At 55.1% G+C, this 25,981-nt stretch overlaps 1 protein-coding gene across 4 annotated transcripts in view; it reads left to right on the top strand.

The window, feature by feature from the left end:
- Positions 1-2,923: 2,923 nt before the first annotated feature.
- Positions 2,924-25,981, top strand: part of OLFML2B (olfactomedin like 2B) — a 36,644-nt gene continuing 13,586 nt past the window's right edge. Inside the window, exons 1-4 of one of the 4 annotated variants that reach the window (XM_045456590.1) lie at positions 2,924-3,358; positions 5,730-5,993; positions 8,236-8,343; positions 20,903-21,079. In XM_045456590.1, the coding sequence (XP_045312546.1) occupies positions 3,182-3,358; positions 5,730-5,993; positions 8,236-8,343; positions 20,903-21,079 (726 nt within the window). In that variant the 5' untranslated portion in view covers positions 2,924-3,181. The remainder of the gene's footprint in view (positions 3,359-5,729; positions 5,994-8,235; positions 8,344-20,902; positions 21,080-25,981) is intronic. The other 3 variants (XM_045456591.1, XM_045456593.1, XM_045456592.1) reach the window with 3 other exon arrangements.

Raw genomic sequence — 25,981 nt, 5'->3', positions numbered from 1 at the left:
GACCTGGGATTTAACCCCTTGACCTTGGGATCATGACCTGGGCAGAAATCAAGAGTCAGATGTTCAACCGGCCAAGCCACCCAGACAGCTTGAGCTTTATTTTATTTTTGAGTAGGCTCCATACCCAGCATGGGGCCCAATGCATGGCTTGAACTCATGACCCCAAGATCAAGACCTGAGCTGAGATCAAGAGGTGGACACTTAACCGACTGAGCCACCCGGGTGCCCCAGGACTGAACTGAAAAAGAAACTTTCAAAGTACATCTATTTCAGTTCAATAGGAGAAAGGCCTCATGGTCGTGAGATGGCTGCCACAGCTCCAGGCATCATGACTACAATCTAACACAAGAAACGGGGGCACCAGAAAGCTCCTCTCTCTAATTTGTTTCTTTTATCAGGAGGCAACATATCTTTTCTAGTCTCTGTAGGTTTATTTTATTCTATTGACCAGAAGTGAATCACGTGGCTGCCACTAGCTGCAAGAAAGATTGGGGAATTGAGTATCTGGCCAAAGACAATGGCAGAGGGGTAGCGAGGACTGGCTTCCACCACGCGTGATTAAGTACAAAAGCCAATACCCTAAGAATAATAGTTGGGAAAACAGAAAAAGCGTGGGTCCTTGATGACATCATTGAGCTGCTGAACTAAATTTAAAATGGCCAACTTCCAGTCTTCTTAGAATGACAGAAAAATAAATGCGTATATAATTAAGCCACCGTTGATTTTCTGTGACTTGCGGTCAAATGCACGCTAATAGATACAAAGGCCGTCTTTGTGAAAGTACCTGGGATGTGTCCACCCGGACGGTTTGTAGACCCCATTCATCCAACCAGTTTTGCAAAGTGTCTACTTTGTTCCGGGCACTTGGCTAACCTCTGGGGCTGTAATGGTGAACAAACCCGGACAGAAGCCCTGCCCTCATGGAGGTTACATTCCAGTGGAGAAGACGACTGAAGCAATCCACGAAGGAGTAGAAAAATGTAATTCCCATAATGCTGCGGGGCAAAGGTACAGGGGCTACGGGAGAATACAATGTAGGAATGGCCCAAGTGAGCAGTCTGAGATCTGAATATCCGCTTCAGGCTTGTGTCTCTGCCCACAATGCCCTCTCTTTCTTGCCTATATCTTGTTGGCTTATCTTCTCCCTTGAAGCCTTTCCATACACCCAGACACCTCCAGCGTCACTCTCCCACGAAGCCCTGACCTTTCAACGACACGTGGCCTATACCTCCTTGAACGCCCTTGGCCAATGCTCTCACCCTGCCTTACAACTCGAGCCCTTATTCTGCTTACCCCCTCACTTCCACCCCACCCCTTCTGGAAAACACGGACATTCTTATCTTCCCATTAAAGATCTAGCAACCTAGTTTGTTGTCTTGCGCTTAGCCAACATTCAACACTTACTCGAACTGAATTTGAAAACTATATTTTATGGATGTTTACTACCGTCTAGTTTCAGAAAACATTTGCTAGCTCACACAGAGTACTTTGCATGTGCATGTGTGTGTTTGTGTGAGAGAGAGTTTTCCACAGGCCCAGACACCCAGAACCTTGGACTTTTGTCCACAAACTGAGATTACAAAAAACAAAAACAAAAACAAAACCCTATTTAAACATTAATAAAGACAATCATTATATGTCTGTCAACTATCATCACTTACATGAGCTGAAGCTCCTTAGTTCATGACTTTGACTATTGCAACTTACTCCTTAGCGTGACAGGAAAGGTGTTTGTACTTCCCCAGACTCGTACTGACACCTTTCACATCTTCGAAGGGGTCTGGCTCTGTTCAATATTTTCAGGATGACAGTTGTCCCGGAAGGCACTGTGCCTTTCCTTGAATTCACGCAGTATTAATCTTCACACTAGGTTCACAAAAGGGACACTAAATTTTTTAAATGTTTATTTTTGAGAGGGGGGATGAGCGGGGGATGGGGGGGCAGAGAGAGAGGAGGACAGAGGATCCAAAGTGTTGGTGGAGGGGGGAACAGAGGATCCAAAACCGGCTCTGTGCAGCCAGCAGCGAGCCCTGAGGGGCGCCATGCGGGGCTCGAACTCACGGTGAGATCATGGCCTGAACTGAAGTCCCCCGCTCAACCGACTGGACCACCCAGGCGCCCCCCAAAGAGACACTAATTAAGGGACACTGTAACATAATCGTACGCTGTTGAAAGTGGACGCCCTCTTGGGGATCACGTAGCGACAGACTCTGACACCTGTCCCAAAGCAGGAAGCTAGCTAAGGGCTGTTCCCTTGGACAATCACCGGCTTCTCGGACAGCCGCTTCCCCCCCGGGGACCCGCAGAGCGTCCGCGATTGACAGTCGCGGTCTTCGTATTCGATAGTCGCACAAACCAGGACCCACTCCGGCAGGGAGTTCAACGGCCATCCTCTGGGTGGAGGTATTGCCAGGGTGTGACGCGGCGGCGGGCAGGCAGGCTACCAGTGGCGCTAAGTTCAAAGCTGCCGGAGCTCGCGCTGCGAGCCGAGTCCGGGAAGAGAGACGCCGAGGGCAAGGCTCCTTCTCCCCGGGGGGGGACGATAAAAGGAGCGCGCGGAGGACAGGGGTCGGGCTCGCAGCGAGCGCCCGCTGCCTGCCTGCCTCCCGCTCGGGGGGAGGCGCGCGGCCGCGGGCCGGAACCGCACGGGGGACCCCAGACTTCACCGGGGCGGGGGTGCGGGGAGCGTGATGGGAGGGGGCGCGCGCGCGGCGGCCACGGGGGCGCCGAGAGGGCCGGGAGGGGCGGGCCGCGCGCACAATGGAGGCCCCGCCCCCGCCCTCTCCCCCTCCCTCCCTCCCTCCGCGCCGCCCCGCCCCCCGGCGCCCCGCGCGCCCGGCGCCCCGCCTGCCACCTGAGCCCCCGGGCGGACGCCGCGCTCGCTCCCGGCGCCGCCGCCCCCCGCCCCCTCCCCCCCTCCCCCCGCCCCGCGCCGCCCCGCGCCCCCGCCCCGCGCCCCGCTCTCGGCCGGGGCCGCACAGTCGCGGCCGCTCGCGCCGGGGAGGACATGCGCCGGGGCTCGGGGGCGCACCCTCCCGCCGCGCTCAGCCGCGCCCAGCGTCAGCAGGCGCTCTGAGCGGCCACTCCCGGGCCGCGGCCGCGCCGCCCTCCGCCTCAGTGCCAGCCCGCAGCCCGAGCCCGCCGCTCTCCCACGGGCGCAGCCCCTCTGCCCGCGTCCCTCATGGCCAAGCCCCTGCTGCTGGTCGTCTGCGGCGCTCTGGTGGTGGCCCGGGCCCAGTGGGGGGCCAGCGTGACCCCCGCCGGCACGAGCGAGCCGCCGGACGCGCCGACGGTGGCGCCCACGGAGGACGAGACCCTGCAGAACGAGGCGGACAACCAGGAGAACGTTTTGTCGCAGGTAGGCGGCGGGCCCTGGCCACCCCCGGGCCGGGGCGCTGGGTGGAGGGGGGACCGGAGGTGGCCGTCGTCGCTGGCGTGCGGCCGGCCGCTGCGCCCCGTTCCCGGAGGGAGGGGCGTGCGCGGTGCCCTCCTCGCTGCGTTTCTCCGGGGACGGGACGGGTACTTCAAGGTTACCGAATCGGGAGAAAGGAGAGAAGGAAGGGAAGACTCCGCGCAGCTCCCTGGAAAGAGGGACGTAAACGGACAATAATAATCCAGACCTAGTTTCTAGCTCAAGGGTTGCGAAAGTGTGGTCGTGTCTTGCCTGTGTGGCTGTTCGTGGGAATTGGAATGTGACAACAGGCGGGCACGTTGGACTGGGGCGGGCGGACGGCTGCCCCAGGGGGAGGCACTTGACGGGCCCGGAGTGAGACACCCACCAGGGAGAAGCGGGGTCGAGACCCAGCAGCAGCTGCAGGTGGGACGCGTGGCAGGTGGCCCCGCGCAGAGGGGCGGCGGAGGAGACCCCGTGTGTTGGTGAAGGCAGGGTGGAAATGCAGACCCACTCACCTCTGGCGCATGGTCAGTGGGGGGTGAGTGACAGCTGATAGGGACCGGCTTCGTCAAGTGCCCCTTTACAAAGTACTTGGCTCGCTTTATCTGACTCGATGGTCACACACGCCCTGGTTCCCCGGCTGTAGCTCCAGGTGGGTAGAGCCAGGTCTTCCGACAATCTGCAGCCCAGGTGACTGGAAGGGACAGTTCTCTGGAGTGTTGCGTTCAGCATGATGACGTGTGGTGGGAGTTGCCGTCATCCTCAAGATGAGGGATGGCTGCATCTGGAGAAGCCTTTGCTCTGGGTCCTGTCTCCTTCCCGGGGGAAGAACAATCAGGTCCCCTTCCTCGGGAAGTTAGGCTGCTATCTATCCCTAGAGCCACCCATAACCTCTCATTGTCCCCTAAACCGAAAGGACACGAAAACCCTTCATGTTGGGGCTCTGGAGGACCATCCACAAGTGTTCTTGAAACCGGAGTCTGAAAGGAAGGAATCCCCCCGGGGCCTCAGCGCGGGCTCCGGCAGAAATCTAGGCAGAGTCTCAGAGAGCAGACAGCCACGATTTACTGTCAGCCCCTGAGGACCGGCCGCTTCAGTCACCCTGCACTGCTACCCCTTAGCCCGCTGCGCCATTCTGTATTTGACAACAGCTCTAAAGCAAATATTAGTGTTAGAAGAAACCCAGCCTTTGCAAGAAAAACATTACAAGCCTTCTCCCCCCCCCCCCCCCCCCCCCCCCCGACAGCATCCCAGGAACATTTCCACTCCAGCTAGGTCTGTGCCTGCCTGCCGAGGTCATTAGGCAAGTGAAGGGAACCCTTCCCGGTGCCTAGAAAGGCTTTGGGGGCCCCCGTGGCTTTGGGGATGCGGGATCTGTGCAGAGGAGGAAGGAGGCTCCCCCCCCCCCCACCCCGAGCAAGTGCCCAGAATGGTGGCTCCAGAAAGCCTGCTGCTGCTGCTGTGTGATTTCCAGCCTGGGGAGGCTGGCAGGGGCCAGGGCTCAGAAGGAAATGTTTCGCATCGTAGAAGCAGCAACCACTGCCAGTTTGCTCTCCTGGCTTTGGCCTAGGGTTTGGGTTCAGAAGCTGTTCAAGGAGCCAAATGAATCCCTAGGCTGCGTAAACCTTACTCAGCCTCTCTTTTTCCAAACTGAAGCCGTCTTTCGAGGGCCAGATCAAATACCACTTCCTCCAGGAAGTCTCCTCTGATGCTTGGCCGGAGCCCCTCTCGCCAGGTTGAGCGCCCCCTCCCCCGACTGCCCTGCATCATCACGCCAGGGCACTTACCACCCTTTACCTGGCATGGCTGTGATCTGTGTGCCTCCTGCACGGAGAGCTCCCACGGGTGGGCTCTCTGGCCCGTCTGTTTACCTGGCACAGCCCCGAATGGGCATTCAGTATGTGGTCACTGAGTGAACAAGGATCAAAGCAAGTAGCCTTCAGATTGGAATATCAGCTTTCCAATCCTCCCTTTAGCCCCTTCTCCTTTTCCTTTTTTAATCTAAATCTGGATGTCCGCTAAGGCAAGGGCCGTTGGAAGAATGATGGGGCTCATTTGTTTTTTTCCTTGAAATGATGAAAGGCTAAGGCCCCCTGAGAAGCACACAGCTTTCCAAGACAAATGAAGAGAGCTGAACTCCTCGTGCCTTCAAGGAAATTTCAGAGTCAGCAAATTGTGTTCTGATGACCTCTTCTCTCCACAGTTCAGAGTTGTCTGAGGTCTTGGGCTAGTGCAGGACATTCAACAGGGTGAATGGAGAGCCTTCCTAGGTGCTGGGCTGATAGGCGCCTGTATTTGCACACCCAGCCCTTTCTTGCTTTATCTCTGTGTCTAGTTGCTGGGAGACTATGACAAGGTCAAGGCTGTGTCTGAGGGCTCAGACTGTCAGTGCAAGTGCGTGGTGAGACCCCTGGGCCGAGACGCCTGCCAGAGGGTCAACGAGGGGACCTCCAGGAAGGAAGACTTCTACACCGTGGAAACCATCACCTCGGGCTCGTCCTGCAAATGTGCCTGTGTCGCACCCCCGTCGGCCCTCAATCCCTGTGAGGGAGACTTTCGGCTCCAGAAGCTGCGGGCGGCAGACAGCCGGGACTTGAAGGTAGGACCTGGTGTGGGGGCGAGGCCAGGGGTGGGAGGACGCCTTCGGGACCCAGGCCTCTGGCAGAAGCTGTTGCAGGGATTGTAAGGCCTTTGAGTAAATGGGACGTGTCTTAGCCTGTAAAGGTCAGGCCCTGGCATCTGGAGTACTGTGTGTGTCCAAGGCTGGTCATGTGACAAAGCGGTCGTTCGCAATCTGGATGTCTAAAGGGGATGCCGACAGCAAAGTGTGCCTGCCTCTCCCTATGGAGCCAGGGAGGCTGGGCCTGGGAGCCACTGCCAGGCCCGGGGGCCAGAAGAACTCAGTGTTCTTCTCCCGGAGAGCTGTTGCCACGATTTACTGTCAGCCCAGCACGCACCCTAGAGAGGCGAGAGACACGGAGGGGCGAGCCCGTCCGTCCTCAGCCCGCGGGCTGGGGTGACCCAGGGTAGGAGGGGCCTGGGGCCGGCTGTGGATCGGCATCAGACTGTGATCCTGGTGGGGGGGGTGGGGGGAGTGGGGGAAGCTCAGGCCTGCCTGAGGCTGCTGCAGGGGTAGGCTGAGGGCTTTGTCCGATCTCTGCCCTCCCCGCTTCATTGCAGTGGGGGCGGCAGGGGGGAGCGGTGGCCTGGGCCCGGTTTTGCAGTCACACAGACTTGGGTTCAGATTGTTGCTCCGCTATTCTTTGCCGTGTAATCCTACTCAAGGTGCCTAACTGCCTTGCCCGACCTTGGTCTCCTTGAGTAGCAAGTGGGGATAACAACGTCTGCTTTGGGGGGTTGCTTTGGGAACCGATGGATGACCCTGTGGAGTACTTGGCACGGTGCCTGATACGCAGTCAGGGTCAGTAGACACGCGTCCTGTTCGTGAATGACCAACGTGAAGAGCTGCCTCTGTGCCCGTGCCTGGTACGCGCTCGGTAGCTGGCGGTCATGGATGCCCTTCTCGCAGAGCAGGGGTTAGCAGGACAGTGCTTTAACATCCTGCCCCGGGATCCAGTGTGCCTCAGAGCCGCAGCCCCACCATCAAGCCACTCTCTGAACCACCCAGTTACAGGATTGGACTCCTGGGGGCCTTCTGGAACAGCAGCAGGCAAAATTTTCTATTGGGAGCCACTCAGAAAATCATCCCAGTGTGTGCCAACAAGATGCCTTTTTGCGGCTCTCACCCACAGTTCAGCTACTTTCCTCTGGTGGGGAGGAAGGAGGGCTTCTGAACACAAGTGTCTCATGACACGGAATTCTTCATCTACCAGCAAGGCTGGGAGACGGGTGGGGAACAGAAATCGCAGAAGGGTGTCCAGCAGATTCTTCCAGGGACTGGTCCTCGGCAGGGAGGCCCAGTTCAAGCATCTCTCACCTGCCCCTTTGCCTGCGCTCCGGGTGACCTGGATGTCACCAGATATTCGGCCACCGTCCTCCCAGAGTACTGGCGGGAAGGACGGCATTAAAAGCACTGAGAAGGCTCGCGCCCTACGATGGCATGCTATCGCAGAGATGGGTCATGGGGCCTCTTTTACCCCGTGGTTAGTTTAGTTTTAGTGCTGAGGGAAAACTGTTGGTATCTCCCAGGGTAGACAACGAGGTTGGGTATTTCAGGAGCACATCCTCAAGGCATCGAAGTTTATGAGCCGCTTTGTTGAGTATTTATAGATCACCTCTTGTGGGCCAGGTGCTGTGCTAGAGATCTTGGGGAAACAAAGATGGGGCACCACTTTCAAGGAGCTCAGCGTCTAAGAGGAAAGACAAGCAGGCATACACCTAACAGAAGAAAAGGGGTCTGAGCGATTGGGTGAAGATGTGTAGACTTGTTTCACTTGTTCTTCTAGGATTCTTTCTTTTTTTTAAATTTTTTAAAATGTTTTTATTTATTTTTGAGACAGAGTGAAACAGAGCATGAGCGGGGGAGGGGCAGAGGGAGAGGGAGACACAGAATCCGAAGCAGGTTCCAGGGTCTGAGCTGTCAGCACAGAGCCCGACGCGGGGCTCGAACTCACAAACCACAAGATCATGACCTGATCTGAAGTCAGACGCTTAACCGACTGAGCCACCCAGGCACCCCTGGATTCTTCCATTTTCTTATCTGAGTATTCCAGGGGGCACAATACTTCCCACCTACAAAACGCCAGTTTCCAAGAGCCCCCCTCTCCGTTCCTGGCCAGTGGCCTCTCTGTTGAGCCTCCAGCTTGGGGGTCTGACAGGAGAAGTCTCGTCTTGGGTGTCACACCCCAGCCCTCGACTAACCTGCTACTCACGTTCCATAGCTTTCCACCATCATAGACATGCTGGAAGGAGCCTTCTATGGTCTGGATCTCCTGAAGCTGCATTCTGTCACTACCAAACTGGTTGGACGGATGGATAAACTGGAGGAGGTAAGGAAGGTTCTGGGTTTCCGTATCTTTCTCTCCATCAAGCCTGAAAGCATATCCAACTTCCCGCAGTATTTTTTTTCAGAAAGCATGTATCCTGACTAGACTTCACCTATCCTGTGCTTTGGGAAGAAAACATATACATAAAACACCCATTCAAACTCATGCCAAATCGTGGGTGACAAAGAATTGATGAAATATAAATGTAAATACTTTCTTTTTTCACACACAAGAACCATATAATCAATGTATTTCTTTTTTTTTTTTTAAGTTTATTTATTTTGAGAGAGAGAGTGTGTGCGTATGTGTGCTCAAGAGGGGGAGGGGCAGAGAGAGAGGGACAGAGAGAGAAAGAATCCCAAGCAGGCCCCACGCTGTGAGTGCAGAGTCCCACACAGGGCTCGAACTCATGCACCGTGAGATCATGACCTGAGCGCACATCAAGAGCCAGATGCTTAACCCATGGAGCCATCCAGTGTCTCCATCGTATTTCTGTCTTTACCTTGACTTCCAGGGAACTCAGAGCTAAATGAAATGTAAAAGTACAGTAAGCCTCTCACTTCCGGTTTTAAGATGGCGGCGTCTCCCTTCTGGGTGTATGGCTGTTCGTTTCTTCTTCTGGTTTTGCTTTGTCATTTTAGCCGTTCTGCTTTCTGTCTCTGTACGTGTGCGTGCATTTGTGTGGTAACGCATCTCCGGTTCACGTGAGAGGAAAAAGACGTGAAAACGGTTACTGACGCATAATATTCCCCGCTGGAAAACATTCAGGCTCTTCACCCCCTGGGAGAACGGACTGATAGTGTCATTTCCACAGACAGGCATCACATGGTTATGACCGGGCTCCAGGGAGATGTGTGGCTGGCACCATGGTTTCCAGGGGGTGGTGTGGGGGTCGGGGTGCGAGAGAGAAATCCTCCCACACCACAGTAACCTGGACACCATTCCATTGCTGTAATGCTCTGACACATAGATAAGTCATTTAATCACCAGAAAAGGGACATTGCCCACTCACCCTTCTTGGTCGGGAGCTTACATAGGTGTCATTGACTGGCATCCACGTCTTGAACTGATACCTGAAACGGTGACTCAAAAAATTAGGTCTGTTCAATCTTTAGAATGTTACTGTAAATGGCAAGTTTAATAACGGGATGATTAATAGACCAATATTCCTCATGAAAAAGTGGGCTTTGGGGGTGGGCTCTCATGGAGGAGCTGGGGTTCCATGATGGCTGAAGAGTAGCCGCAGGATGTGAGAAAGGTGAGACTCTCCAGTTTGGCAGAAAGAGCGCTCGCTGGGCCGGGAGTCAGGACGGAGCGGACGCCTCTCTGTTGGCTGCTCCCCAGCGGCTGTGTCTCACCTTCCCCATCTGTAAAGTGGGAGAGGTGCCCTACATACCTTGCATGGTTGCTCAGGGGATAAAAAAGTGAGCTAATCATCTTGGAAACACTTTGAAATGGTTAAACAAAACAAGGCGCTCGGGGTATGGCCAGGGAGTGAGCGGGGGCAGCATCTCTCTGCTGTTCTGTCCGAGTCGCTGGGATGCGGATGATGAAACGTTGCCCTGGCGAAGCTTGGTTCCAGCCCCTTCCTTACACCCCAGTGTTCCCGGAAAGCGAACGCCGCTTCCTTGTCCGCCCGTCTTTAGGCTTGACTCCCCCTGTGCTGTGATGAGCGTTTTCTGACCATGGCCACCAGCCCTGGGAGGCTTGGTGGGTCCCCAGCCTTTCAGTTACCAGGTCTGATGAGAAGCGTCGGGGCCCTGGAGCCTGAGCTTCACAGGCAGTTCGAGGCGGCCCAGGGGACCACATCAGCCCACTCTTGCTGAGGGCACTTCCCAAGAGAAGCTGGCCTCATCTTCACTCTCTCTGTCCCCAGCATTGGCGGCTGGTGTGGAGAGACTGGGGATGGTCAACGCCACCCTTCTATCGAAGGGCTTCATGCGGGCTTGGGATTCTTTCTCCTGATTCTTTCAAATGGGCTCAAAAGAAGTTAAACCAGGACCCAAGTCGTCCTTGGAAATTGGAAAGTGCTTTAACCCTTGGCGTCCAGCACCGTCCAAATGTGCAATGCCCTTTCTGAAAGAGGGTTGCTTTTTTTTTTTTTTTTTTTTTTTTTATAGAACAGGGCGGGCAGCCGCTTCCACTTTCACCTGGTTTTCATTCTGTCTGCAGAACAGCCTGGAGCCTGGGAAAGACAGCTCCGGGGTAGAGCACAGTGCTTGTGAGGCCAGAGTCAGGCGCTGGGCCTCCGAGAGCTTGGTTCAAGGGCTGTGGTTTGTTTGCAGCCTGTTAGCAGCTGAGCCCTTACTGCCGGCACAGGAGAGGAGTGGGTTTAGTGGGTGAATTTGGTGCAGTCACACAATAACTGGATTTTTGCCAAAATTGATCCTAGTTCTTTCAGCAAGAGTGATCTCTTTTCCTTTTTCTTTTCTTTCTTTCTTTTTTTTTTGAGAGTGATCTCTTTTTCTTTTCTTTCTTTCTTTCTTTCTTTCTTTCTTTCTTTTTTTTTTGAGAGTGATCTCTTTTTTAAAACCATGGTATGTTTAGTAGCAAAAACTGGCCCTTCGTATTAATAATAATAATCCCCTATATTTATATAGCAATTATGGTTTTTAAACCACCCCGTATACATTCCGTACATTTGTCCCTGTGAGCTGGGCAGGATGTGAGGCCTGTGGAAAGTGCTAGGGAAACGTAGGCAGGAGCTCAGGCCTTCTGGCTCCTGGGCTGGGGCTCTTTCTAATCAGCCCCGTAAGTTGCTTTGAATCATTGCTATCTGCCCTGGAAGCATCAGTTTTTCCTAACTGGAGCTGAAAACAATAGCTCTTCCAAGGGAACTTCTAGGCAGAACTGTGGCTGTGTCCCAGAATTCCTGTTAAATAGGATTAGCAGGAGTGAGAGGTTCCGCACAGCAGGCAGTCCAAGGCTGCAGGGTGCTGTGGCGTGGCAGTTGTCACAGATGGGTCCGGGCCCTGGGCCCACGGAGCAGAGCACCGTCTCCCGACATGACATCCAGCCTCTCGTCTCCCGGCTGGCGCTGGCTGAGTGTCTGTCTGCATTCGGTGGAGAGGCACGGTGTTGGGTAAATGGGGAAAACACTCCTTCTGCAGCCGGGCTCTGCAGGAGGAATGGAAGTACAATCCTGCTCCTGGTCTTTGGATATTCTGGAAGCCCAAGGGGAGTGCTTCGGAGGTCAGACCGGACAAAGGGGGCAGATTGAAGGGGCGTCTTGCCCAGAGTAGGATCAGGGCCTGGCAGTGGGAGCGGGCACACGTGTGCATCCCAGCCCCTGGGATGTAGGAGGACGCAGGAATGGACACTCCATTTGCAGATAAAAGAGGAAGGAGAGAGAAGTCGAATCTAAACCGTTGGAGTCTCGCCTTTTGGTAAAATCAACTCCGAGAGCTCTGCTTCGTGGAGCGATTTTGGTGAAGCTGTTGTTCTGAATTGTGAAAATAACACACGCATAGAAAAGTACATACACGGTGAGGGTACAGCTTAAATTATTATAAGGCCGGGCATCTGGGGGCTCAGTCGGTTAAGCGTCCGACTCTTGATTTCGGCTCAGGTCATGATCTCATGGTTTGTGAGTTAGAGCCCTGCACTGTCTGTGCGGAACCTGCTTGGGATCCTCTCTCTCTCTCTCTCTCTCTCTCTCTCTCTCTTTCTCTCTCTGCTCCTCCCCTGCTTGCATTTTCTCTCTATCTCTCTGTCTCTCTCTGTCAAAATAAATAAACTTAACAAATAAACTTAAAAAAAGATTATAAAGCAAATGCCCATGTAACTACCACCCAGCTCAGGAAAGCTCAGCGCCCCCCACATGGCCTCTCCTCACACCCCCTCCCTGAAGTGAACCTCTGTCCTGACTTTTATGTTAATCATCTTCCTTGCTTGTTTTTTTTTTAAACATTTTCATTACCTAAGGATGCATCCCTAAATATACTAGTTTTGTCTGTTTTAGAGTCCTACAGAATTGTGTGTGTCAGTGTGTGCACACACGTGTGTGTTAGGCTTCTTTCACTCATTTGTGTGTTTTTTTAAGATTTTATTTTGTTGGTTTTTTTTAAACATTTATTTTTAAAATATATTTGTTTATTTTCGAGAGAGAGGGAGAATGTGAGCGGGGGAGGGGCAAAGAGAGAGGGGGACAGAGGATCTGAAGCAGGTTCTATGTACGCCGACAGCAGAGAGCCCTGGACGTGGGGCTCGAACTCACAAATCATGAGATCATGACCTGAGCTGAAGTCGGACGCCTCACCGACTAAGCCAGCCAGGCGCCCCTCAATTTTGTTTTCAATAGTTTTTAAGTAAATTCCATGCCACTCGAACTCATGACCCAGATAGCAAGAGTTACATGCTCTACCCACTGAGCGAGCCAGGCACCCCTTGTTTTTAATAGTTACCTACGCGGTTTTGTGTCCTGTGGTTCATTTACTTTTATCGCCGTGTAGGAGTCTATTGTGTGAATGTTCCACGGTCTATCACTCTGTTGTACTGATGATGGATACGGGGTGTGTTTTCAGTTTTATAATTCACAGTAGCCCAGGAGTCTCCCTGTACATGCACGTCCCTGTCTGTGTCCCTGGCCCACAGGCGTGTGCATTTCTCTGTGGTGTGTAAGTAGGAAGGGAGCTACTGGGACGTTAGTTACGCTCATCTTCATCTGTAGGGCAGGGGGTTGCCAAGCTGTGTTCCCAAGTGGTAGTTCAAGTTTACGTTCCCTCCAGCGGGGGGAGTGCCACACACGTCCTCGCCAGCACCTGCTGTGGTCAGACTTTCTAGCTTTCGTCAGTTTGGAGAGTGTAGCAGAGCAGGGCCATTTCACTGTATTCCGGAAACCTAACCCCCCACACATCTTTTCTGTTCGCCTGGTGGAGGCCCAAAACCCCACGGGCGTTCCTCAAGAACTGGTCCAGGGAGAAGTAACATCCAAAGTGGTCAGCGGTCCAGGACCTTGGATGTGAACCCACAGACTGCGAGTAAGGCTGACCCTCTCCTGGCAGTGGCTGGGAAGGGGAAGGAGATCTAGGAGTATGAGTTACATTAGAGTCAGGGGTGGGTGGGCACAGAGAATAGGTGCCAGCAGAGGTGGGAGTCGGAAGTCTAGAAGGACAATCTGTGGCTTCCAAAGGCAAACCCTGTTCATTGCGTCTAGGCCCGGCAGTGACAGTGATTCCGCTGAGAAGACTTTTACCCTGAGCTCTGAGTGCACCCGGAGACCCGAAACCTCATAGGCTGCCCAGGCCTGGGGATGGATTCTGAAGGCAGCGGGACAGAGTCATGGGGTCCTATGCCCAGTGCCAAATACTGCTTCCAGGAGCAGATTGATTATCAAAGTGGAGAAAAGGACAGAGGGACAGGTCATTAAAATAATCTCTTCTAGCATCAGGGTTTTAGTATGATTAAGTCATTCCTACACAACTTGCAGGACTTTGTGAAGACGTGCCCCACTCCCGCGTGGCAGCAGGACACCTGTCAGTGCTCCCAGGTACTTGGATATGCGTGTGACTGTGGATACGTATGTCCACGTGTACGTGTGGGTGCACAGCCCCTGCTCTTAACACAGCTGCGTGCCTGCAAGCTGCCCGGAGTGTGCTTTCTGTTGCGGAAGCCCTGCATCTTCTGGAGAGGGTGACCCGACTCTTCTCCTCAGACGCGTCTGCCGGGGTTTGTAAAACTTGTCCGTGAGCACAGATGGTCACCGTGGAACCCTGTGTGTTCTCCGAAGCCTTTTCCCCTGATAGCTCTGTGTCCGAGTAAGATTCAAAATCTGTGATGCAAAAAATAAATAATAAAAATGGGGCGCCTGGGTGGCTCAGTCGGTTGAGCATCTGGCTTTGGCTCAGGTCATGATCTCGCGGTCTGTGGGTTCGAGCCCCTCATCGGGCTCTGTGCTGACAGCTCAGAGCCTGGACCCTGCTTCAGATTCTGTGCCTCCCTCTCTCTCTGCTCCTCCCCTGCTCATGCTCTGTCTCTCTCTCTGTCTCTCAAAAGTAAACATTAAAAAAATTTAAAACTCTGTGATGTAGTTACCAGACTCAGAACTGGCCTGCTCCCCAGAATGTGCCAGCACAGGCTTTGCTGAGGCTTCTTCTTCAAACCAAAGGATTCGGTGGCCTTTGTGTTTCTGGTCTGAAAGGCACGATCACAGGAGCATTCCTGACTCGAGGGGATGTATCTTTTCATCAACTAACAGGAAAATGTAATTTTCGTCTGTGCAGGCCTGGCCGTGAGTTAGGGGAACTGTCTCTTTCCAGGCCTTCCCTCTGTGCCTGCCTTCCATGCCCTTCTAGACACCCCCAGGATTCACTGTTTTTCCTGAGCAAATCTGCTTTCGCAGTTGGTCACGTCCTGCCTCTCCTACTCTTGGAGAGAAGTGTCCCCCACTCTGTCCGACCACTGTGTTGTCATCTCTGAAAGGGGAAAGGGTTGGAGATATTTCTAAGATAAATTTCGGCTTTAATGTTATTTAATTCATTTACATCTGAATATGGGTTCGAGTGAATATATTCCATCTCCTGGGCTTGTATGTACTTCAAATCGAATTTGTCTCTGTGGAAAGAAAGGTTTTCTTTCGGCTAACCACACTAAAGGTGTGAGAGCCCGCCCTCCATCTGCTGGCCTGGGAGCAGCTCGTAGGTGCCAGGACGTGAAGGTGGCTGTTTTAAAGGGGTGAGGTTGCCCCTAAAGCAAATTCACCAGCAGAGGCCTGGGACTTCTTGTTCTTTGCTTGGTTGACTGTCCTTCCGGGCTCTGGACTTTTGAGGGCAACCTGGGCCTGAGCCATCTCTGTTTCCGGGTCTTGGCCCCACAGCTGATGCGAGCTAGACGCACAGCAGCTGTCTGGGGCTGGGCGGGGGGAGTGATTGAAGGCGACAGCAGGTGGCCCCTGCACCCAGGCGGCCTGCCCAGCTCCGTCATCCGTGCTCCAGGATCACTCCGGGTCCTGTCAGCTGGAGCATCGGCTGCTTCTAGCTGCTCTCCCCGCCCCCCCCCCCCCCCAGCTCTTTCACCAGGGGCTGGAGACAGCTGTCGGCTGGGGCGGCTGTCCCAGGCCACCTGGTCCTCGCTGTGTCCTGGACGGCTCAGAGGGGGGAAGGGCAGGCGAGTGACCAGGAGCCGTGAGTGGGCCACCCCATCCAGGATCCGGTCACCCCCACACCTTCACCCCTCAAGGAAGGCCAGTGTCTGGGCCCCCAGGCTTGCCATCTGCATCGGCCCTGTGTACTCCCAGCCAGCGAGCGATGGGGTCAGGTGGCCTCTTGGGATGTGGGGACACGTGCCTGCTGCATGACCTGGGCCCAGGCTTGGCCCAGCTGCAGTCCAGCTCTGTCTCCTCCTGCAGGTGTCTGGTGCGTCTCTTTAAGACCCAGCAGTCTCGGGGCCGTCCCCTTCCCTCCTGCCCAGCCCACCGAACCTTAGCTCACTTGCCCTTTCCCACCTGCCTGTCTGCTGCTGGGGTCGCAGGGGTCCCACTCCAGCTTTGCCGGGCACACCAAGTCCTACTCCGTGCCTGGCACCGTGCAGGCAGCCCCTGGTTCATTCTCCACGCCAGGCCTGCTTGGGGGGGGCGGGGGCAGCGTCATTATTCCCAGAGCGGTCCCATCACCTGCCTTCCGGTGGCGATGGCGGTGTGGGCTGGTCCCTGGAGCCAGCACCTCCCCTCACGGCAGCGCCGTCCAGGGCTCTGGGCAGGGGGAGTGAGACCACAGCGAGCGGCCAGAGCCCTGCACCGTGGTGTCTCTTCCTCAGGTCCCAGCAGGTCCCAGCACTGCCGGCTCACGCTCTTGCTCAGTCTCCCCCTCGGCCCTGGCCCCTGCCCCCATCCCACCCACCTGCACCAGACCCTCCATGGCTCTGGCTGACCACGTGCCAGCTGTGCCCCCGACTTCGCCTACACCCAGCCCTTCGCCTGGTTCCTTCCTCTGGTATCTGCGCATCCAGCCGTAGTCAGCACGGGATGCTGGTCTCCTTCGCGCCCTGGGCTCGCACCCTCCCGTGCCCGGTGCCCGACCGCGTGTCCCTCCAGCACGAGTGTCCTGCTCTGTGAGCGCCTCTCAGGTCCTTGGCTCTGCTCAGGTCTTTAAGTGCTGCGCCTGGCTGCACCCAGCCTCTGGTGCCAGCCTTCTGTCCACTGGCTGCTCCGCCCTCCTCCCCACCCTCCTCCTCATAGCACCGGGATCCTTGGCGGCCACCGTGCGGTGTGCCAGCCCCTGCCAGGTAGACCCCCTGCCTGCCTCCTCAGCCACATTGCCAGCGCTGCCCGTGAGCCAAGCAGCACTCACCACGGACGTCACGGTTGCAGCTGTCCCAGGGGAAGAGCCCAAGGCATGAGGTCATGGGGTTCACTCTTCTGCCAGGGCTGAGTCTAGAGGGCCCTGTGTGGGCAGCCTCCCCCGTACTTCCTGAGAAGTGCCCCACGGGGAAGCCAGACTCTCAGGGGGGCCGTGGGGAGCCCTGCAGGGCCAGCACCCCTGGGGAGTGGGGAGGTGGCCGGGTCAGCGGGTGGCTGAGGAGGTAGAGCCGCTGTGCCATCCTGGGGGACACCGCCTGGCTCAGCCTGGCTGGCCGGTGGGGTGATGTCACCGCCAGCCGGGTGTTGATTCAGGGGAGTAAACTCTTGTTCCCGTGGGCGCTCAAGGCCGTGCCATGTCACCCCTCCCGCACTGAAACCCAAAATAATGCTTCCTCACTGAAATCAGAAAGGGTACTGGGGACTCATACATCAGTGAGAAGAAAGCCCCTCCAGGGACCTAGAACCCCCGGGGTCTAGGGAGCAGGTGAATCTGGGGGGCCGCCCCTTTGCCTCCCAGTGAGCGCACAGGCCGATGCAGACTCTTGCAGGGTGTTCAGGAATCAGGCGGAATCTTGTTTTGGCCGTAAGGCTATGCGGGCCCTGCCATGGGATCCACCCAGAGTGGAGTCCGAGGGCCTCAGCCCCCACCTTAGAGACAGAGTCATTGACCTCGTTGAGGAGTCAGAAGCTACCTCTGTCACCTCGCCCTGCCTTCCACTTGTCACTAGTTGGCACTTTCTTGTTTATTGCTTTCTTCCCCTCAGTGGAGGGTGGTCTTTATCAGAGCAGGATCCTGGGCTTTGTGGCTTCTGCTGGACCCCTTGGTGCCCAGCACTGAGCACATTAATGCATTAATGAAGAAGTGACACTCTGAACCGCTGAGCCTGCTGGGCTGTGATGCCTCAGGATGTGGAGAATTCAGGGGGGAGATGCCTGGACGCTGCTCTTAGCAGGTGCTCGTGGATGTACAGGAAGGCGTGAATCCCGGGGCGCCTGGCTGGCTCCGCGGTAGAACATGAGACTCTTAATCTCGGGGTTGTGAGTTCAAGCCCCACATTGGGTGTAGAGATTACTTAAAGATAAAATGTTTCGGGGTGCTTGGGTGTCTCAGTCGGTTAAGTGTCCAACTTAGGCTCAGGTCATGATCTCACAATTCGTGGGTTTGAGCCCTGAGTCACGTTCTGTGCTGACAGCTCAAAGCCTGGAGCCTGCTTCGGATTCTGTGTCTCCCTCTGTCTCTGCCCCTTCCCCACCCATGCTCTCTGTCTCTGAAAAATAAACAAACATGTAAAAGAAATTTAAAAAAAATGAAATCTTTAAAAACAAAAAAGAAACGTGTGAATCCAAATATTTGGCTCCGGTAAAACAGCCCCTTTCGTACATTTTGGCCCTGTTTCCAGCAGATGTACCCCAAGCTTCCAACATTTGAGACAGCCCTTCTCAAACTTTGATGTGTATGCACATCGCCTGGGGGTCTTGTTAAAACGCAGGTTCTGATTCCGCAGGGGCCTGGGCCGGGCCCCGGACTGCACTCCTAACAGGCTCCTGAGACATGCCTTGTGGAACAAGGACTTGGGGGAATCCACCATTGCTGCATTTCTCTGCATATGCATATTCTCTCATACACCCTGAGACCACACTGCAACATTCACAGGCCCCTCTGATGGGCTCCCCACTGCTCAGAGAACTGGCTGAGCTCCAGGACCCTCCCCCCGGCCGTCTTAGTGGTTCCACAAGTGAACTGCGGAAGCAAGGGCCAGGAGGCTGGGTGCTGGGCTCAGCTCTGCCACTTTTGTGTCTATCATCTTGGGAAAACCACATCGTTCCTCTGGGCCTCAGTTTCCCCATCTGAGAAGGGCTTGAATTCTGGGATCCTGCAGGGGCCTAGAACACCCAGCTGTAACATCCTATCAAAAATAATCACCATGTCCCATGCACTTCCATATATATTCACTTATTTACTCCTAATAATCCGTAGGGAAAATCCTAGTATTACTCCATTTTACCCCTGGGGACACTGCAGCTCAGGAACTTTGATTTGTCTAGGATCAAAGAAGTAGGAATAACATTGACACGTAAGCCAGACTGTTCCCTCCAGAATCCATGCTCTTAACCATTGCACTTGACCGCCCCTGAGAACACCTATCGGGAATGACTGCCCACCCGGTAAGACTGCTCATTCCGGTATTCCTTAAGGAAGACTTCTTTCTCAGGGGCTTTCTCTCTCACAGTTAACTGCCATTTAGAGACACGAGCTTAGCCTGAGCCCCACAAAACACATCAAGCCCTTCCAGTGCTCGAAATCTGCCGTGAAATGAAATGCCAGGAGAATGGCATGGCCGGTGGCTCTGGGGCCTAGGAGACTGGTCAGGGGAGCCCCCATGGGAGCCATGGGAGCCACAATGCCGGGGGTTACTGCCGGCCTGGATACTTCTACACCCCACTCGGAGCTACGGCGGCTTTCCTCTAGGACTTAGTATCCTGCCAGGCTGCAGGGCTGTGCCTGTCAACGTCTGTGCTTTTATGGTCCCCAAGACAGAAAGCAAATGCATCTTCTGTTTTACATGGTGGCTTCCTCTACCCACGTCGTAAACACGGCCCAAGGAGAACATCACATCTGAAAACTCACGGGGCACCTGTCTGTGCTGACAGCTCAGAGCCTGGAGCCTGCTTCGGATTCTGTGTCTTCCTCTCTCTCTGCCCCTCCCCGGCTCGCACCCTGTCTCTCTCTGTCTCTCAAAGATGAATAAACGGGGGCGCCTGGATGGCGCAGTCGGTTAAGCGTCCGACTTCAGCCAGGTCACGATCTCGCGGTCCGTGAGTTCGAGCCCCGCGTTGGGCTCTGGGCTGATGGCTCAGAGCCTGGAGCCTGTTTCCGATTCTGTGTCTCCCTCTCTCTCTGCCCCTCCCCCGTTCATGCTCTGTCTCTCTCTGTCCCAAAAATAAATAAACGTTGAAAAAAAAAATTAAAAGATGAATAAACGTTAAAAAAAATTAAAAAATAAAAACTCAGATGCTCATGCAAACTAGAATGCAGGCCAGAGCAGGACAGTGTTGGGTCTCCGTGCAGTAAACCAACCTCCCTCAGAATAACCAGAGGAGAAGGGCCCCTCTGAGCCTGTCGGTACCCATCCCTGGTTCAAATCCCGTGCTGCGTCACCGCCTCTGGGGCCCTGCTTTGTGCCCATTCCCTCTCTGCTCTGACCCCCAGGAGCCCCACACTTGCCACCTGTGGAACCCATTGGTGCCTGGTCACCTTCCTCTTGCCATGCAGACCTTCTTCCCAGTTATAGTTGGCACTTCCCCGGCACCCCCAGACCAAGAACCCCAGGGTATCATGAGGCTTTGCTCCTTAGACGCGCAGGAGGTACTCACCAGTGTTGGTTGGCTTAGATGTACCTTTGGTCCCTTCCGGTGTGAACCAGGACTGGAACACCATTCCTTTGCCAGGTGGAAGTCATTTAGGGAATCTGTTTTTATGGGTAAATAGGAAAGTTTAAAACCAGCCTGTGGGTTTTCTATGTAAATAATGCTTTCCAAGTGTTGGGGGTTAGTTTGTGTTCATTAGAAATGCAGGTTAAGTAGATGTCTTCAGCCACCTCTTCTAAAATTGCTTTAAAAACCCTTCTTCCGTTCATTGAGCTGCTGGTACACATGTATGGGGTATGAGTGGAAGTTTTTGTAGTGTTAGTTCTCACCGCATAAGGACGACCGTGTGCAAATGACAGAAAAGGAGCCAGGTGTCTTGGTGACCTAGAGACAAGGCAGTGTCATGACTAGGAAAGCTATGGGAGTTTGGGGTAGCATGTCCAGCAGTGGGACACCCCAGAGCCATATTGGCCCAGAAATACTGCCTGGGATCTGGCCCTCAGCACAGGGCCGGACCTCTCCAGAGCCCCAGTCACTTCTTGGCCGATTTCTCAGCCTGCTTTTGCGTTTCTAGCTCTGAGCCGAAGATGGCTGCCAGCTGCCTTCTGCTCATCTTTAGAGCACATTAATGGATCTTCTTTTTGTTTCTTTTTACTGTGTTTAACATTTATTTATTTTTGAAGGAGAGAGAGACTGAGCAGGGGAGGGGCAGAGAGAGAGGGAGACACAGAATCCGAAGCAGGCTCCAGGCTCCGAGCTGTCAGCATAGAACCCCATGCAGGGCTCGATCTCACAAACCGTGAGATCGTGACCTGAGCCCAAGTCAGATGGTTACCCGACTGAGCCACCCAGATGCCTCATCATGGATTTTCTTTTTTACATGTTTTCTCTTCTCAGGAAGTTTCCAAAAACCTCACCAAGGAAAATGAGCAAATCAAAGAAGACATGGAAGAAATCCGAACGGAGATGAACAAGCGGGGGAAAGAGAACTGCTCTAAGAGCCTCCTGGACAGCATGCCGGACGTCCGCTCAGCCTTGCAGAGGGACGCGGCGGCCGCCTACACCCACCCCGAGGTACGGCCCCGGCTCCCTGGCCTCCGAGCACAGCCTGCTTTGTGCCCATTCCCTCTCTGCTCTGACCCCCACGAGCCCCACACTTGCCACCTGCGGAACCCATTGGTGCCCGGTCACCTTCCTCTTGCCATGCGGACTAGGCATGACTCTCACGCGTGCACAGAGCTTTGCCAGATTTGGTTCTTTCACGGTCACGGTGTCATTTTATCTAGGTAGCAGTTCTGTGGGTGTGATGGGGCAGGGTTGACTCTGCAGCCCAGAGGGGCTCCGTGAGTGAGTGTTGAAGTGTTTCACCGGGCCAAGAGTCAGTGGTGGATGGCAGAGCCTGGATGCCAGGTGTACCGCCGAGGTGTCCCCTGGCAGGGTGTTGGGGGGCAGGCAGGGCGCAGGGCCTTGGACACTCAGAGCGTCTGAGCCGTTGCTGTGCACTGCGACGTAGAGAAGGGCGAGGCATTGCCGTGTAGGAGCCTGTTGCCTGGGCCACTAGGAACTGGGGTAAGAGAGGAAGTCAGCCGATGCTCGGAACGCTTGGAGACTCGTAAAAGAGATGCCAAGCAGGCGGCAGCTGTGGGTTAGGGGAAATCCTGGGCACATGTATTCCGAAGGCAGGACAGTGGGCAGATCAGGACTGTGGAGGCCAGAAACCCTGAAGACCATACGGTGCTTGCACCCTGCCCAAGAAGGAATTGAAAATAAAACCAGTTCCAGACCAGAAAATAAGTATAAGGAAGGCCAATAATTTTCTGGCTTTGCCCATGATGACTGCTTTGATGATTTTTTGGAAATACCATGTTTCTTAAGCAATTATTTTTATTCTCATTTTTAGTTGTCCCCAAGGCACTAGCTGCTGAGCATGTGTTTAGTCAGCTTAGTGGGTCATCCTTGAACAAGTCTGAACTTACAAATTTTCTTTTGACGTTTATTTTTGAGAGGGAGACAGACCGAGCATGAGTGGGGGAGGGGCAGAGAGAGAGGGAGACACAGAATCCCAAGCAGGCTCCAGGCTCCAGCTGTCGGCATAGAGCCCAACGCGGGGCTCGAACTCACGAACCGTGAGATCATGACCTGAGCCGAAGTCGGACACTCAACAGGCGCCCCAAATCTGAGCTTCTAAACCAAAAAGCTGAGGACATTTGGGCTAGAAGGGAACTTGGAGGTACCCTTTCCCCGCACCTGGGACCCAGCCACTCCTGTCTCAGCCCATCTGGCATCTTGAGCTGGCCCAGTGCCCAGTGGAGTCCGGCATTCCCTGCCCTCTCTGGCTTCCAGTTTCCCAGTCGGCTGAGCCTGAGAACCCGTCTGTTGTCTTGATGATACATTATGTGGTATGTTCAGCAACCCGGCTCATATTTCCTGAGGGCAAACAGTAAACCAAGTCAAATGCACCAAACCCGTTTTGTCCTTGCTCAGCAAAGCCCTTTCCCCTCCTGAAATCCCCGTTCAGCACGCTGCTGAGGTGAGCACAATCCTCCCGTGCCAGGGGGTAGAGCCTGGGCCAGGGAGGGGTGGGAAGGGGGAAGGCCAAGGCTAGGATCTTCCTGCCCCCCCCCCCGCTTCATCTTTCTGTCTCTGTAGTGAACCCCATGACTCCAAAGGGGGCAAATGGGGTGCTGGGTTCGGTGGTTATTTTCAGGGTTCTCGTCGATGACGTTGGGGTTTCTCGGCATGGTGAATGGCCATTTGTTGGAGGCCTCTCTCCAACAAGGTCGTTGCCTGGAGGGCTGGCAAGGGGCTCTGGGGGCCGGGTTGGGAGTGGGGACACAGGGACGCCAGGAGTTGAAGTCATACAACAGACTCTTGGATTAACAGAGAGAGGAAATCAAAGCTTGGTGGGGCAGCGGCCGCCCAGCACAGCCTGTCGCCAGCGGATCCAGGGAAATTATATGTTCTCTGGCAGAGGCCGCCATGGTCTTACTCCATCTGCTTGGCTGGGAGAAGGAACTGCAGTTCCCGCCTGTCCCGGAGAGCCTGGAATTAAAGACAGTTCCTGGGGTTTACCATGAAGAAATGACAACCTGCTTTTGCAATGCGGAGGGAGGCCAGGGTCCAGCAATTAGCCGGCCCACGGCGTCTGAGTCAGGCGCTTGGGGGCCTCTTCTCAGCTTCCCAGCCTCCTTTCCCAGTGGGAAATGAGGGATCCCCAAGTCTGCTGGGCAGTAGCCAGACCATGGCCTTGTGGGCTTGGGGGTGTAGACGAGTTTTTGGATGGCAGACAAGTCCGTCCCATGGTCACTGGTGTGGGCAGTGTGGCTTAATGTAAGGAAGTGTGCAGGCTCTAAAGACAGCAGCCCTGGGCCTAATTCGGAAGTGCCCCTCTCAGCCACTTCACTGATTGACCTTCAGCCGAATTTCTAAATGACCCCGAGCCCCTCTGCTTATTTGTACAGTGCTCCCTACCTTGCCTCATTGTCGTAAGGGTTAAAAAATGCCATAAAGGGACGTGTCTGGTCAGAATGGGAGCCCACTGAAATTCTTCCCCACAGGCCACGTATCCCTGCATCTCTAGTCCAGCTCAGCTCGCCAGCAGGAAGTGGGAGTTGAGGAGGGGGCAGGTGGCAGGAGTGGGGGCTCCCCTGGGCACACGCCTGCCCCTTTCTAGAGCGCTGTCTGGCCCCAGCCAGGGGAGGCTGGCAGAGAGGTGCCCCTGCTTTGGAGAAGTCGGTCCCCACGGGATGCCAGGGAGCTGGAGCTGCCATGTCTGCTCTGTCACCTGGTTCAGCTCTTTTGTCACGGGAAAACCCAGTACAGCCTTGGGGGTGCGGTTGGGAAGGACTCCAGGTTTCCTCCAGGCCAGATTTTTAAGGTCAGAACAAGAGCCTTATTTGCTTCTTTCTGTGCAAAGTGAGAAAGTTGGCCATTCGGGCTGGCTTTCCCCCAGCTCATATTCTGTGACCCTGAAGGCCCTGCCCTGCCTCTCAGGACCCTGGGCCTCCGGGGACAGAGGTGTTGTTTCTCAGTGGGCTCTGCTTCTCTGGGGGGATGTCACTGGGGTCTCAGGTAACGGGATTTAGGGGCGCTTGCCCACCTCGTCGTGGTGAGGAGGGGGCTTCCATGGCTCGGGGGCGACAGGAAGCCTCCTCTTCATTATGGAGCCCCCGGAGCCCTCCTCCTGAGAGCAGGGCAGGGCCACACCCCTCAGGAACTGGACCCACCTGTGGGCGGCCCTGGCTTTGAACTCAGCTCCCAGGAACCTGTGCCCACAGTCTGTTGTTTTCAGTGGTGGGTGATCGGGATCCTGGGTTGGGGGCGGCTACGTGACCGGATGGACCGAGGCAGGCCCCAGAGAGCGTGCCACGCCGTGGACACAAGAGGCCATTCCCTGGGCAGCAGCTCCACGGAGGACAGGGTGCTTCTTCCGCTGGACCAGAACCAGCACGGCCGCGTCCTCAGGGTGCTGTCAGGACGCCCAGCTCGGGGCGCCTGGCAGGCTCCGTCGGAGGGGCGTGCGACTCTTGATCTCGGGGCCGTGAGGTCAAGCCCGGTGTTGGGTGAGGAGATTACTTAAATAAACGAAACTTAAAAAAAAAAAAAAAAAGAAAGAGGCCTGGGTCATGGGCTGCCTACTTTAAAGCATCATTTGACAGAACCCCAGTGCCAGTCACAAATGTAGACTGTTCCTCGGGATTTGCTCTGATTAACAAATTCAGCGCAACGGGGGGTGCCTGGGCGGTTCAGTCAGTAGAGTAAGCGACTCTTGATCTTGGGGTCATGAGTTTGAGCCCCGTGTTGGGCACAGAGATGGGTACGGGAAATTCAGTGTAAATATTAAGGAGCGCCCAGCCGGGGGCATCAAAAATGAGCCAGAGGTGATTGCTGTCCTTCTATTCCATATGGTCTGCAGAGGCAAATTCTTAAATAATGCCCATGGAAGGCAGGCTGGGAGAGGTGCTGTGGTAGAAGGGATAGACGTGTGTCCCTTAGGAGCCGTGTTCGGCATCGTGAGGAGAAGGCCCGAGTCTGCTGTTCTTTCGTGTAGAAGGGCTCCAGGGGCAGGCAGACCGGGGTGGGTGGTTAACTTCATGGTGCCATCAGTGGCATCCATCCTCCAGACCCCCTCCCGGTCACAGGAGGGCTGCTCTACTCTAGCCGCCCGTCCGCATTTCAGGCCAGACCAGTCAGGAAGAGTGCGAAAGATGCCGTCCAGCTGACTCAGCCTCCCTTTTAAGGAGCTCTTCCAAAAGCTCTTTCCGCCAGCTTCTACTTATACGCACCCCCCCCCCCCCCCCCCCCCCGCCAGGACTTTGTCCCGTGGCCCCTCCCACAAAGCCAGCTTCCCATTAGAGAGGAACAAGGAGACGGGATTTACGTGGTCGGTTAGAAGTTTCTGCCACAAAGTGCAGAGTGAGAACTGGGAAACAAAGATTAATTATGAACGAGAAGGGCTGGGACTATTTTCTTAAGGACGTGAGAGGTTAGCGGGGCCTTGAGAAATGGGTACATTATGATAAGTAGCTAGAGGGGGGAAGAGAGGAGGCCTTCCAGATGGAGAAAACAGTCCGAGCAAAGGCCCAGCAGCTCAGGAGAGCCGAGAGTTTGAGGAGTCAGCCAGGTGACTGAAGCACCAAGGAAGGGTTGGGGCTGGGGGTGCAGAACAAGACAGGGGGATGCTGAGCTGGGTCCAGGTCCGTGCTTAAGAGGGTGGAAAATGCCAGGCCAGGCACTTTGGACTTTATCCTGGATGCATCAGGGAGGCTGTGGAGCAGTTCCTTCTGATCGTGGAAGGAAAAGCTTCATCCCGAGGGGTGCATCTTGGTTCTCGGGCCTCATGTCCCAGCCTGGGCACCGTTGTCCACACACAGACCTCCCCGGAAACAGCTGAGACGAGATCTAAGTCACGCGGCAGCCCTAGGCTGGGAAGCACAGCGTGGACGTTACAGAGACACGTGCTGGAGCCAGAGGGCC

Source organism: Leopardus geoffroyi, chromosome C3 (assembly GCF_018350155.1).
Source record: "Leopardus geoffroyi isolate Oge1 chromosome C3, O.geoffroyi_Oge1_pat1.0, whole genome shotgun sequence".
Taxonomy (NCBI): domain Eukaryota; kingdom Metazoa; phylum Chordata; class Mammalia; order Carnivora; family Felidae; genus Leopardus; species Leopardus geoffroyi.
Note: the sequence above shows the minus strand (reverse complement) of the source record. Positions and strands in the feature narration are given on the sequence as shown.